Source organism: Fusarium sambucinum, chromosome III, assembly GCF_050947815.1.
Source record: "Fusarium sambucinum isolate potato_lamoka chromosome III, whole genome shotgun sequence".
Taxonomy (NCBI): domain Eukaryota; kingdom Fungi; phylum Ascomycota; class Sordariomycetes; order Hypocreales; family Nectriaceae; genus Fusarium; species Fusarium sambucinum.
The window spans coordinates 4,939,488-4,952,152 of record NC_139292.1 but is presented as its reverse complement, the minus strand read 5'-3'; the positions used below and the strand labels follow the sequence as shown (position 1 = coordinate 4,952,152).

Sequence of the window (12,665 nt, the reverse complement as noted above, 5' to 3'; positions counted from 1 at the left end):
ACTGTCCTTCGGCCTCTTTTCCCTGTGGCTGTATAACTCGGTCGTCATAACTATATCCATTCTTGCCAATGACGATATGCTGGATTAGCAGTGCCACAACATTCATCAGCCATGGCATGGTCAGTCAGCCCTCGGCGGCTTGTTTCGATGCCCTTCTTAGGGCATGGATGTTTTCTGGGTGGTGGGGACCATGACAGCCCAGGCTAGGAGGAGCCTCCTGCAGACCACAGTATCATCGTGGTCTATCCAACAGGCATAGAGAGTTTCTTCCGCGGAACGCTATGCACAACCGGCGGCTGCGTTCCAGAGGCTTTATTAGTAGGAAGCTCGAGGGCTTCGGCAAAGCATAGAAAAGCCTCCGAAACATTCTTACGGCGGAAATCAGTCAAGGGATAGAGCATGAATACTCGACACATCACTCTGTTCGTTGATTGTCTCAAGTACCGTTGTCTCGAACACTAACACTGACGAAACTTGGACACAGAGCCACATTGCTGCATGACGATGGGGCCACCTCCGTCAGCCAGTAGTGAGTGCCTGTTCAAGTTTCTGTGTTTGTTTCTTAGAATGTGTCAGCAACATGTACTTCACCATCATGACTTCACAAACCAGAGAGATCTTTTACCAAGCTGTAACTACACCGGCTCAACAGATAGCTGGAGAAAATGCTCCAGCGCATCATTCGTCAAGCTGTATTTTGCTGCGGTGTGCTGTTGACTAACCAAGATTCGATCACACGGCGTCTCCACATACGACAGGGCCCTCGTCTGGTGTCTGTGTGACTTGTCGAAGGGTGAGCAAGGGAGTTGATTCGAGGGCAGTCCCATGCAAGCCGGCTTCTCACCAAGAGCCCGGCACAGGCTCAGCCACTAGCGACTCGTCATTGAATGCTATCGATTTCTTGGGACCTCAGGGACCTTCACTGGCCGGGTTTGTTGAATGGAAAGGTGCAGGCTGCTGAAAGGGAAACAATGTGGTGATAGGCATGCTACGGTCTCAACTCTGACATTGAAGTATCGCGAACTCCTGCACTTCACAAGGGAGTTGACATTCTTGTGATTGTAGGTGGCGTTATAGGTCTGGACTCCTGCATGTGTGCGTGTCGCGTATGCGCATCCATCCATCCTTGCATCTTTCTTGATTGCTTCAGTTTCCTCCTCAAATTTCAGTGGCTTACCTCGTCTGAAGGGCCATCACGAGATACGCCACTCGTTCCCGCTGACTGCCCTCGCAGGCAATAACTCAAAGCTTCCAGTCACTGTTAAGACGATTTATGCTATTGCTACTACTTAGCCCTATCCGCACCTAGTCCGACAGCAGATACCAGCTGAGAGCACAGTAGCATGTCGCTAGCAGCGGTTGATATCTGATGAAAGCTCCATATTGTCTTGAGCACTGACTCGACAGCCGTGTGAGAGCTGCAACAGTGAGACTTGCCTGTCCTCTTGTCTCAAATAATCATATTCGTACGCTTACCTCGTGACATTTGCACTGGCCCTTCAAAGGTCTTTGCATAAATTCAGTGGCTAGAGACCGGTACTCGGCCTTTCAGCTGCCCGTGAACTTTGCAAAGCCCACAGAGCATGCCACGACAGCAAGGCTAATACGACTTGCAACGGCATATCGATGGTACCTAATAAAGCTGCCTAGTATGACCACAATACACAATTCCTGAAGATAAACACTGCCCGCTGAATCAGGTCAGGTAGCCCTCCTTGAATCGAGTGGTCTACTATCTGTCTGATATATGGGAATGTTACATGTTAAATTGTTTTGAAAATATTTACAGTTCCCGTTTTAGTCATCATTCGCTCCAGTTAGACGACGTTGAAGTAAAAAAAAAGGTATAATTTATTCGCAGTTCTCTTCTCAAGTTTGCCTCTATTGAAGGTAACTGCACTCGGAATACACGGAACTTATGTGTAGTAGACAAACCTTGTAGGAAGAGATCGCCATAAGATTCATCACCAACAACTAGATGAAATGAGTTCATATGTGGCATGTTTGGATTTCTTAACAACTGATCTGTCATAGTAGAATCCTATTTCTTAGTTTTTACACCTACATATGGAAAGACAAACATCACACACAGGGATCATTCACTAGTAAACATATATGGGTGGTACTCATACGTCATTAAATATATGTAAGTAGCGCTGTCTACTTTCAATGTCTTTTCCTTTTAGCCATCGTCTCTCTCAGAGCAGATTAGCGATAAACTTCCCTCCTGGCATCATCAGCATAGACAATCTCTTGTGTTGCTCCACGCGGTTGCTCAATAAACGCAATCTCCTCTCCACCGATGCGAGGTGGATTGTAGTACCGCTCCACAGGCCGCGTGCTGTACTCTTGTCTGACAACCCCCTGTTCCGCAGTTAAGGCACCGTATTCTCGCCCGTACGGTTGTGCGGCTTCACGGCGGTTCTCCGGGTGGGCACTGGGTGCATATTGACGTACGGGTACCTCGGGTCGCACGCTCTGCACTCGGCCATAGTCCCGGGCGACTTCATAGCGGACAGGCTCCGCAGGTCGCACACTGGACGGCCTTGTGATATATTCCCTCGTCCCCTCCTCCAAACGACGTCGTTCCGGAGGTGCCATCACCTCAACAAATTCCCCTGGGTGGCCCAATGGACGTAACGGCTGTTCATGCAGCCGCTGGTCCCTATAATCTTGCGATATGTACTCTGGCTGTGTAACAACTCGTCTAGGCATGTACGATGGTGACCGTCTGCGATAGACTGCCCCGCCCTCATCATATGTCTCTGTCCCTTGGGGCCTTCGGGGTGGAGCCCGTTCGTAAATAACATCAGGCTCCCCAGATCGAGCATGGGGTGCGGCGGACTGCCGAATAATCGTTGGACGAGGTGGTTCGATATACTCACGCCCGTAGGCATCTACGATGATCCGCGTAGGCGGCGGTCGATGAGGTGCCATAAAAACATCACCTTCTCCCCTCAACGCGGACGGAGACGCTTCATGCCCTCCCGAGTAGGGCCAAGATGGACGTTGTTGGTAAGCTTCGTGGGGACGAACTTGAGGACCGGCCGTTCCGCCAACTGACTGTCTCTGATGGTGAGCTGAAATAAGTGGAGACTGCTCAACGGCATATGATCGTCCTTGGACATATCGATCGTCGGCAAACTCCCGCCTATAGACAGTACCTCCGGAGACAGCAGTGCTTGCTGCGCGCTGGGAAGGGAAATCTACTCTTTCATAACTTATTGGCATTCGGTCATCTCTCTCCTGGCGGCTGTGCGGAGGTTCTGGCAGATATTGAGTAGGGCGCGGATCGTAACGGACTTCTTCGTAGCCAGGTTCATCTGGTTGCTGTTGAGTGTACCTTTGACGCTTATTTGGACGATTGTAGGATGGAGCATTCAAGGGTGATGGAGAACGAGGTTCTGGTTTGATATAGGGGGTTGGTTCAACGTCTGGCGCCTGCCGGTCAGCCTTTCTCTTTTTCTTCTTGGTTTTCTTCTCTCTCTGTGAAGCCTGTCCACCTTGAGGCGAGCTTTCAGGACTCGTCACAGCAATTGGTTCATTTCTGAGAACAGCAATTTGGGCGGGTGTACCCGCTGACGAAGTTGAGGTGGCTTCAAGAGCTAGGGGTCGTCGTCGAGCATTCGCCAATGGCGAAGCGTGAGCATCGTGAGATGACCTGGCGTTGATTCTCCTCAGTGGAGAGGGGGGGCGGCTGTCAATATACTGTTCACGGGTCGGCTGCTGAACTGCAGATCCATAATCGCCCCTATGCCTATCAATATCCAAATTGCTTGGACTTTGTCTAGCACTTGCATCCTGCCTAGGACCAGCCCTGTCTTCATTATAAGCCGTAAGGCCAGGAACATGCCCAGGTCGAATGGCACTATCAACGCCAAAGCTACCAGCAAAAGTTGCTGGATTCGAATACGCTGGTTGATTCTGAGGCTGGCCCCGCGCGTCCGGACGAATTTGTTCAGCATCAGTCGGTCGGTTTTGCAAAATGGCATTGTTGTGGTAGTTTATAAGCGGTCGCGGCTCCGAAGCGGGCACTTGTGCGTCTTCGGATTCGTTACGAATTCGGGAAGTCAGAACGGAGGACGGCGTGTTGTGCTGCGATGAGTAGAAAGTGTTGTCATCGAAGGAGTCACTTGCATTGTCAGGATTAGTAGTATCAGCAGCAGGAACAGTAGTGTCAGGCCCCGTGGTACTCTGAACGCGTGTCAAAGCTTCAGACAAAACCTGATTAAGATCGAATTCAACAACAGGCTCTCCTTGAGTTGCGCTCTTGGTAGTGACCTTCTTTTGATCAACCTCGTCTTTCAAAGCACGCTCCAGCTTTTGTCTCTGCAATCGCAACTCTGCTTTAACCAAGTCGTCAGACTTCTCTAGGAAGATTGGATTAATCTCAGTAGACCCTGCCCCGTATGGCTTGCTGTTCTTTGCGGTGCTACTGGAAGCAGGGGTTGAAATGCCAACCTGATGTTGCTTGTCTGATTGGTGGTTTGACGCGCCATGCGAACTGGATATATCTATCGGTCGGGTGGAAGAAGAGTTTGCAGATGCGTGGAGGTTAGAAGGTTTGATCGTCGGATGTTGACCAGAAAGAACGACATCCCGCAAGCGCACGACCTTCTCGTACTGCTCGATCTGGTAGCGCTGATCATCAGCTAAGCCAGAAAGCACATTCCTGCTAACAAGAGTCCCTTGAACAGAAATCTCTTGTGCCATAACGGCAACACGTGTAGGATAGTTTACACGTCGCGATACGAACTGACACCAAATAAAGAAGCAAGAAGAAAAGGGATCAACACCGCGTTAGCTCTGATGATTTCTGAGCAAAGAAAGGAAAGAAAAAAAACCCAAGACAACTCCACACTCGACACAATACAATGTAATGTAAACCGAGAAAATACTCCGATTAAAGCACAGCGACAGTACGGTCGTTGACCAAGAAAATGCTGTTCAAAAGCTTGGAGGTCTGTGCAGGATGATAATGGGATGGTTTTAAAAGATGAGCTTGGAAGCGGCAGTACCGTGGTAGGCGCATTGGCTTTGACGCGGCGCAAACAATTAGGCGGTGTAGCCGGCAGAATTCGCAGTCCAGTATAGAATCCAGGTCCGTCTTAACCTAGGTAACAGTGGACTCATTCACTAGAATCAAGTCAGTCACTTCACTTCACTTGCCATCAGTCAGTCTAGTTCTTGTTCTATAAATATATAAATTTGTTCCAGAAATTCAGACAATAGGCAGTACGCTGCTGCATTGGCTGATTTTTGGATATCCCCAAAAGTCTATATGTACCGGCGTGTCAAAGCCTATGATATACACAAAACGAATCCGCTGTGTCTTAAGTTTAATTTGGTGATAAACTAGGTGAGTAAGTACATCATATCGTGGACCTAGGTAAGAAAATCGGTTGTTGCCATAAAGGTTTATTGTGCCCTGACTTATAAAGAGTTGGGCCATTCTAATATAGGGCTCACTATAAAGTTACCTATGGATAAATATGGTTTATCTCGTCCTAAGTTACCTATATATTCAATCTAAGACTGTGTGACTATCTTCAAGGGTTTAAAATGAAGATTCGATTCAAAAAGTGCTTGTCTCTTATATATTTCAGAGCAGTCACGGCATGGTTGATACCTGCTAATTCAAACTTCCAGCCCCAGTTGGAAACAGGCCCGTAATCGGAGTCCGGAACACAAGCTAATCGCTATACATTATTCAGCCACACACACCGTAAGAGTCATTGGGCCAGGAGTAACGTATCAACGCATACAGATCAATTGAGACAAAGTGCTGTACTGTAGACTAACTATCAAATGCCCATTGGCTTTGCCCGTTATTAGCCCCAGATCGTCACTGTCCATAAAATCTATTTAAACTACTAATCTTTCATCTCTCTGATAGCCATTCGATGTACCAATTACGACCGCGTTTTCCCGCATTATCATCTCTCAAGCGTCTATCTAAACCTTCACTACCGGCTTCTTATTTATTGCTCAACTCAAATTCGGCACCTCCCAATCCTCACCCCGCAAAATACAACCCCAGTGTCAACGTTCAAGTTTATTCCAAGTTCAGCATGGGTAGCACTCAGGATATGACCCCGGGAAAACCGGTCCTATTCTTGTTAGACTTTTCCATTTCTTCGTTCATGACGTTGTGGCTAACGTCAACAGTGATATTGACAACTGCCTCTACCCGAGAAGTAAGTTTCAGCAAAATCAGACATTCAGTACAACCTCAACCTAACAGTGCGCACAGGCTCCAAGGTCCATGACCTGATGGCTGATCTCATTGACGAGTACTTCTCAAAACATCTGGAGCTTCCTTGGGATGAAGCGGTCAAACTACACAAGGAGTATTATACCAGCTATGGCCTGGCCATAGAAGGACTCGTGCGACACCATCAGATTGACCCGCTCGACTATAACGCGAAAGTGGATGACGCTCTGCCCCTCGAAGGCATAATCAAGCCCAATCCTGAGCTGCGTGAGCTCCTTGAGGATATCGACAAGTCCAAGGTTACCGTGTGGCTTTTCACAAACGCCTATGTAAATCATGGAAAGCGAGTGGTCCGCCTCTTGGGCATCGAGGACATCTTTGACGGCCTTACTTACTGTAACTATGCGGAGCAGCCCATGCTCTGCAAGCCTGACCCCCGCATGTATGAGAAGGCCATGCGCGAAGCGGGTATCGAACGAGTGGAGGATTGTTACTTTGTTGGTAAGTTTCCTCGTATCTCTCTCACGACCTTGTCTAATTTTCATAGATGACTCCGGCTTGAACTGCGCAAAGGCAAAGGAATTCGGCTGGACTGCAGCCCATCTTGTCGAGGAAGGAGTGCCTGCTCCCAAGACTCCAGTTTCGCAATACCAGATCCAGCACCTACGAGAACTGCGCAACATCTACCCCCAGTTCTTCAAGTCTACATCCAACTAGAGAATATATAGAATTTGAGTCAGGCGTCCTTTATGAGCCATATGGCATTATGCAGGGGATCGTGGGATAAAATATTAGATAGATGGTGGCGTTCAAGGCGCCCACTAGGTTGAGATACCTTTGTATTAGAGATTTTTAACAAGCATATCAAAAGCTCGTTTACACAAACTGAACTACCTCGTTTCCGCCGGTTTTCCGAACTCCCTAACTCCGCGCTATAGATTGATAGATGGTTCAAAGCTGTGATCAGGGTCTTCGGATGCTGCGAATCACACCGTCCAGTTCGGCCAGTATCTGATCTTTCTCTTTGATCGCTTCTTGGCGTTGGGCTTCGGCAACCTTTAGATCTTCTTCGAGCTCCTTGATGTATCTCTCTTGGTCCATCTCACTGTTGTCTAAGCCGGGAAGTGACGATATAAGCACCTCGATCTGCTGCTCCTTGATAATGAGATCCTGAGCTAGCTCTACCATACCAGCACGGAACTCGTCGGGAGGGAGGGAATCGACTGGTTAATAGTTAGTGACTTGATCTTTACAGGAGGAAACCTGATCACATACCCTCTTTTGGGATATCTTTAACCTCGCGGATTTTATCATTTGGACCAAGGATTTCAAGGTCATGTCGCTTGTTTACATAGTGAAGACATGCGACAAACTGTTGCGCCAGCTACAGAACGAACATGTCAGCGAAACTGCGTCAAAGAAATAAAAGCCTAGTGCAAACCTGGTCTAAACCATCCTGAAGTTGCGTTAAGCGGTCACCCATGATTATGGCTGTTGAGCTCTGGAGCTTTATTAAACAAGGCCTCTATGACAAGAAGATTGTCCTGGCCTTCATTCATAGGTACTTTGACTTAGAGGAACGCCCCATCACGTGGAAATATGACGGAAGTCGGGCAATCAACAATCCGCCGGGAAATTTTTGGGGACAGCTAGCTCCATCGTGCCGGGGGCTAGGGGGTTCCTTGCCTTAGGGAAGTGAACACCGTTGTCTCTGGCGAGCTATGACATGATTGGCACGGCATGGTCCAAGTGGCATCAACACCACCTATGTTTGTTCTTTCTCAAGTTTATTCTCTCCCAAACTCACTTCGCTTTTCATGCGCTTTTCTCTTGTCTTCTTCTTCTTCTTAAACCCAAATTGAAACAAAATATTTCATTACATTCTTTGCCATTGATTAATCGTTTACCATGTCTACTCCCCCCCCTCAGCCTGGCCCTCAGCCTGGGCCTGGCCAGATTCCCATGCCTCAACCCGGACAACGACCAACACCCGAGCAAATCCAGGCAATGCAGCGCCAGCTTGCTATCGACGCCGAGAAGAATGGCATGACTGTTCCGGAGTTTATTGAACACATCAAGCGACAGGCCCAAGAGCAAATGCGCATGCGAGCGCAACAGGCACAGCAGCAAGGTGGCGGTCATGATCATGGCCATGACCACTCTCACCCTCACCCACAGCAGCAGCAGGGTCGCTCCCAGCCTATCACTCCAGGACCTCCCAACCCCAAAGCCCTCGCTCTCGCTGCGTTCCTCCGTGGCCAGGATCTCAAGCCCAGAACAGTCATCCTGAACGGCGAGCGAAAGGACATGTTTCGAGGTAGGTGTCAGCGCAATGATCTGAGATGCTTCAAAACTAACACCACGCAGTCAAGCGAGCCCTCCGAGCCCTCCAGTCCCCCGCTTACGAGAAGGCCCGCAAGAAGAACCCCCTTCTTCCCGAAATCACCGACCGAGCTTCTCTCGAGAACACCTTCAAATTGCTGCCTTTGAGTATGCTTGCGCTTCGAGTTTCGAAGATTGAGCCCCAAGCAGGCCCCAATGGCAAGAAGCCTAAGCGTGTCAAGGGCCAGTGGACTGTCAAGGTCGAACCGCAGCAGGAGGCACAAGACGACATGTACTATGCTTGGTTGTGGGAAGGCAGTCAGCTCAAGCGAAAGATCTATGCTGGTCTTGCCCTCCTCGCCATTTTTGCTATTGTCCTGTACCCCCTTTGGCCTCTAGTGTTGCGTCAAGGTGTCTACTACCTCAGTTGGGGTCTCCTGGGTCTCCTTGGACTGTTCTTCCTCATGGCCATCTTCCGTGTTATCCTTTTCTGTATCACATACTTTACCAACTCTCCTGGTCTCTGGCTCTTCCCCAATCTGTGGGAGGATGTTTCTTTCATGGATAGTTTTAGGCCTGTCTGGGCTTGGCATGAGGTTAGTATAATTACGATTCAAAGTGAAATGACAAAAACTAACAAGAGTGTAGACCGAGAAAAAGAAGAAGAAGAAGAAGTCGGCTGCGGCTGTCCCTGGAACCAGCGTCAACCCTGCCTTGGCAGGCGCCACTGGCCTTGCGCCCACCAGCGCAACGACAACAGGAACAGACACTCAGGTCAAGACTGGCGATGTGCAGCAAAGGCATTACGAGGCACCTAGAGTAGAGGAACTCGAGGACGATGCTTGAGTGGTGTAGCCGAGTGTGTTTCGATGACGGCGTTTTGAAAGTTGTAATAGTAGCATGGTATCTCTACATTTCGGGCCACAATGAAAAGAACGAGCAGCTTTTATGAGTGCGACATGAAATATGTGTTTTAGTGAATGATTCCGAATTTTTATATTAAAAAGCAAACCGAAGCACCTCGCCAGCCAGTATCCATCCCTCAAAACAGCAATATCGAGTTGCCTCGCTCCCCTCCTATCATTGCAAGAGAGTCTCTACAGCTTTTTCAAAACGCATGCAATTGATCTTTGCACATTGCACAGCTTCGACAAACTCTGTCGTCTTTGTAGCCCCTTCATGACTACAACGCCAGGTGTTTCCAGAAGAAGGTGCCATCTTTCAGTTCACCATTTGGACTTAGGCCATATTTGGGGATCTGGCCAAGCTCAACATAGCCGAGCTTCTTGTACACTTCTTCTGCTGGGCTCCCCGTCTCAGTATCAAGAACGAGAATAGTTCGCCCTCTCTTTGTAGCCTCGGTCTCGAGGGCGGACATTAGAGTCCTGGCACCTCCCCTTCCGCGGAAAGCCTTGTGTACAAGCAACTTCTCGACGACACCGCGGAATGGGCCTGTTTCTGAAGAAGGCATGTAAAGCATGACAACGCCCACAACGTCGGGCCCTTTTGGGCGAGCTCCTGGTTCTGTCTCGTTCAGAAGGATGAAGATGAGCCGTTTCCCGTCTGCAACTTCGGCGATGCGTTCTTTCCACCACGCAAGAAGCTTCTCATGAGACAAAGGCGGGAGGAATTCCGCAATGGTACGGTCGTGAGTGATACATGAGGCGTGGATGGCAGCGAGATAGGGAATCAAGTGGCCGTGTTGACCTGGCGAGAAGAGGGCCACTGTTCCTGACTTTGTCATTTTGTCGACTGTTCCCACTTCTGTCATGTGGAAAATGTTTGATTGATCGGGTGGGTGCTTGCGTGAAAAGTTGTGAGGGACGATGATGGTTCACAAGAGAATAAGTCGTGTCTCAGTAGTGCATAAAGCTTTGTTGAATACCGCATCTGATGGTGCAAGATTTGATGCCTGAAAGCCGTGTTGAATACTTTTACTTGTGAACGGTCCAAGTATGTATTTTGGTATTACTTGGCTGGCAAAAGATCTGAACAAGATTAGATTTAGGTTATCCGATGTAGGAGGTTAAACTCTCCAAGCTAAACTGACCTTCTTAGACTAAGTACTCGTTTGAGGGCAGAAGTGAGAAGGCTTTTATGGTAGGAAGTTCTCAGAAGTTGAGTAGAGTAAGGTGCAAGTTTAAGATGATGCCAAGTGAATTGGGTTAAGTTCAAGGATTATACCAGTCTTGTTGATCAAACACAAGACAAGACCCAAGTTAAGTTAATCACGATGTGACTACCCAGATTAAGATGAGATGTGCTCGGTTCGGGTGTGATTCAGTGATTTGAACTTGTACCTGTCTGTAATATGCAGGGAATCTACTAATCTCACCTCAGGAAAACCACCCTGCCCTGCAACCACTACAAGATAGAACCCTTTCCAGCGGGTTGGTGTCGTCCCAGAGGACCCAGTAAATTAATGGATGCTACTAAGGTAGGTACTCTGTACTGTACCGCCGCGCCGGGTAATTGCAGGCAGTTAGTTATCGCTTCCTTTTAGTTTCCGTCATGAACCGACTTTGCCTTTTCTTTTTCGACACCCTCAAGGTCGAAATGGATGCATTAAATACTTCTTTACCCCGTGGGATCGTCAAGAGGGTTGCACGCCACGATTGCCACTGATTCAACGGAATAAATGGCGCATTGACGGATCTGGCAGGTTGATGTATTGATGGGTTGGGTTAACTTGTAGTAGATAAATCATGAACAAGACCAATACTCGTCCGTCATTCATGGGTTGATGAAACAAAGACGGGACGGGACATGGCGGGTTTCCGGCAGCTAATTGGTATATGTATAAACAGTCACAGTGGATAACAAAGACCATATCAGCCCATCGTCAGCTGGTCTCTTTTTCTTACTATGTACACCGAGTCATGTCTGGCTGTATCCTGTCAGGACAATCACCCTTGGTAGCTGACTTCAGTTACCAGAAATAACAGGGCTTGTTTGTTGATGTTGACTTTGTCGGTTGACTGGTGGTGAAGCTACCACCGGCGTCTAATAACAATACGCTATTCACCTATCCATTACAAGAAGTTCCAGAGGGTTGGAATGACCTGGTTAATCACAGTCGATCGACTAACGAAATGTAACGAAATGTACATGTGACAGGTCGGTAGATTGTTATTAACTTAGCCCCATGGGCTTGCCTGCATCGGAGTATGTAGGGCTGTTCGGGTTTGAACTTCGGCAATCAGCTATACCTGTTAATCATGGTTGGATGAATATGAGTATTCGTTTCATAGTTGATAGTAAGTTGACTCGATTTGACTCTTGAGTCACTTAATCACGGTATCCCTATAACTATATATTCGGGAAGATATTAGAAACTTGGAAATTTCATCATACAAAACATAATCTTATAACAAGCGAACTTCCAACTATATACAGTATTGAAAATTGTCAATATGTGTACTATTACCTGCACCATCACGAAATGCATGGAATGTTATGCATTGCTTGAAAGGTCTTTGGGTGCTAAGATACCCTGCTCCGGCATGACAGAAAATGGCGTCTGCAATACTAACCTTGATATACTGACAACCACAGCCTGGGAAAGCAGTGATAGATGTAGCGCTTGTATCAAGAAGAAGGAGGAAGAGGAGTTGGAAGAGACTCGGAGAGCGTGGGGTTTCGGAAGGTAAAGCGTCGTAACGCTTCGGCCATGAGCCGTCAATACGATATGGCAGATACACCAATATGCCAACAGTTAGTAATAAGTAGTTATAATTAGAAATTATTATTCGTAACCCATTGTTGTACATGAACTAAAAGTGAATAGTTGCTCTTGTCCTCGGTAGTTGTCTTGATACAATTGTCTACGTAGTATATGGAGTTGTCCTTGTAACCCCGCAACTCTTAATCAGTGTTCCAATGAATGGCACGAGATGCTTGCTCTTTGTGTCCAATCATGTGTATTTATAGATCACTGCATAGACAACAAATCATGGAAGTCTGGCTCTGGCCAAAAGTACGGATACCAAAGCTTCAGTGATTAACTATTGGCTGTCCACTTTACGCCCATTCCGAGACAAAATCGTCATCATTCTGATTCAGCTCCCCTCCTCTCCCCCACTTCAGACCAGAGCTTCCAAGCTTAGCTCTCTCATGCTCATGGCGTCAG

General features: G+C 47.9%; 5 protein-coding genes across 5 annotated transcripts; 2 read left to right on the top strand and 3 right to left on the bottom strand.

The window, feature by feature from the left end:
* Positions 1 to 2,208: 2,208 nt before the first annotated feature.
* FSST1_011834 (uncharacterized protein) lies at positions 2,209 to 4,713 on the bottom strand (the record flags this gene model as incomplete). Its single annotated transcript, XM_083235002.1, has 1 exon — positions 2,209 to 4,713. One exon carries the CDS (start codon positions 4,711 to 4,713, stop codon positions 2,209 to 2,211), a length of 2,505 nt encoding a protein of 834 aa, XP_083081530.1.
* A 1,190-nt stretch (positions 4,714 to 5,903) lies between these two features.
* On the top strand, positions 5,904 to 6,931 carry FSST1_011833 (Haloacid dehalogenase-like hydrolase-domain-containing protein; the record flags this gene model as incomplete). Its single annotated transcript, XM_083235001.1, has 4 exons — positions 5,904 to 6,118; positions 6,169 to 6,197; positions 6,245 to 6,715; positions 6,762 to 6,931. 4 exons carry the CDS (start codon positions 5,904 to 5,906, stop codon positions 6,929 to 6,931), a joined length of 885 nt encoding a protein of 294 aa, XP_083081529.1.
* A 246-nt stretch (positions 6,932 to 7,177) lies between these two features.
* On the bottom strand, positions 7,178 to 7,697 carry FSST1_011832 (mediator complex, subunit Med21; the record flags this gene model as incomplete). The annotated part of the gene is made up of 3 exons (XM_083235000.1): positions 7,178 to 7,437; positions 7,490 to 7,598; positions 7,656 to 7,697. The coding sequence occupies 3 exons, from the start codon at positions 7,695 to 7,697 to the stop codon at positions 7,178 to 7,180; spliced, it is 411 nt and encodes a 136-aa protein (XP_083081528.1).
* Positions 7,698 to 8,122: 425 nt separating this feature from the next.
* FSST1_011831 (Sec63 complex subunit SEC62) lies at positions 8,123 to 9,382 on the top strand (the record flags this gene model as incomplete). Its single annotated transcript, XM_083234999.1, has 3 exons — positions 8,123 to 8,531; positions 8,582 to 9,132; positions 9,185 to 9,382. 3 exons carry the CDS (start codon positions 8,123 to 8,125, stop codon positions 9,380 to 9,382), a joined length of 1,158 nt encoding a protein of 385 aa, XP_083081527.1.
* Positions 9,383 to 9,719: 337 nt separating this feature from the next.
* On the bottom strand, positions 9,720 to 10,280 carry FSST1_011830 (acyl-CoA N-acyltransferase; the record flags this gene model as incomplete). The annotated part of the gene is made up of 1 exon (XM_083234998.1): positions 9,720 to 10,280. The coding sequence occupies one exon, from the start codon at positions 10,278 to 10,280 to the stop codon at positions 9,720 to 9,722; it is 561 nt and encodes a 186-aa protein (XP_083081526.1).
* Between the last annotated feature and the right edge of the window lie 2,385 nt (positions 10,281 to 12,665).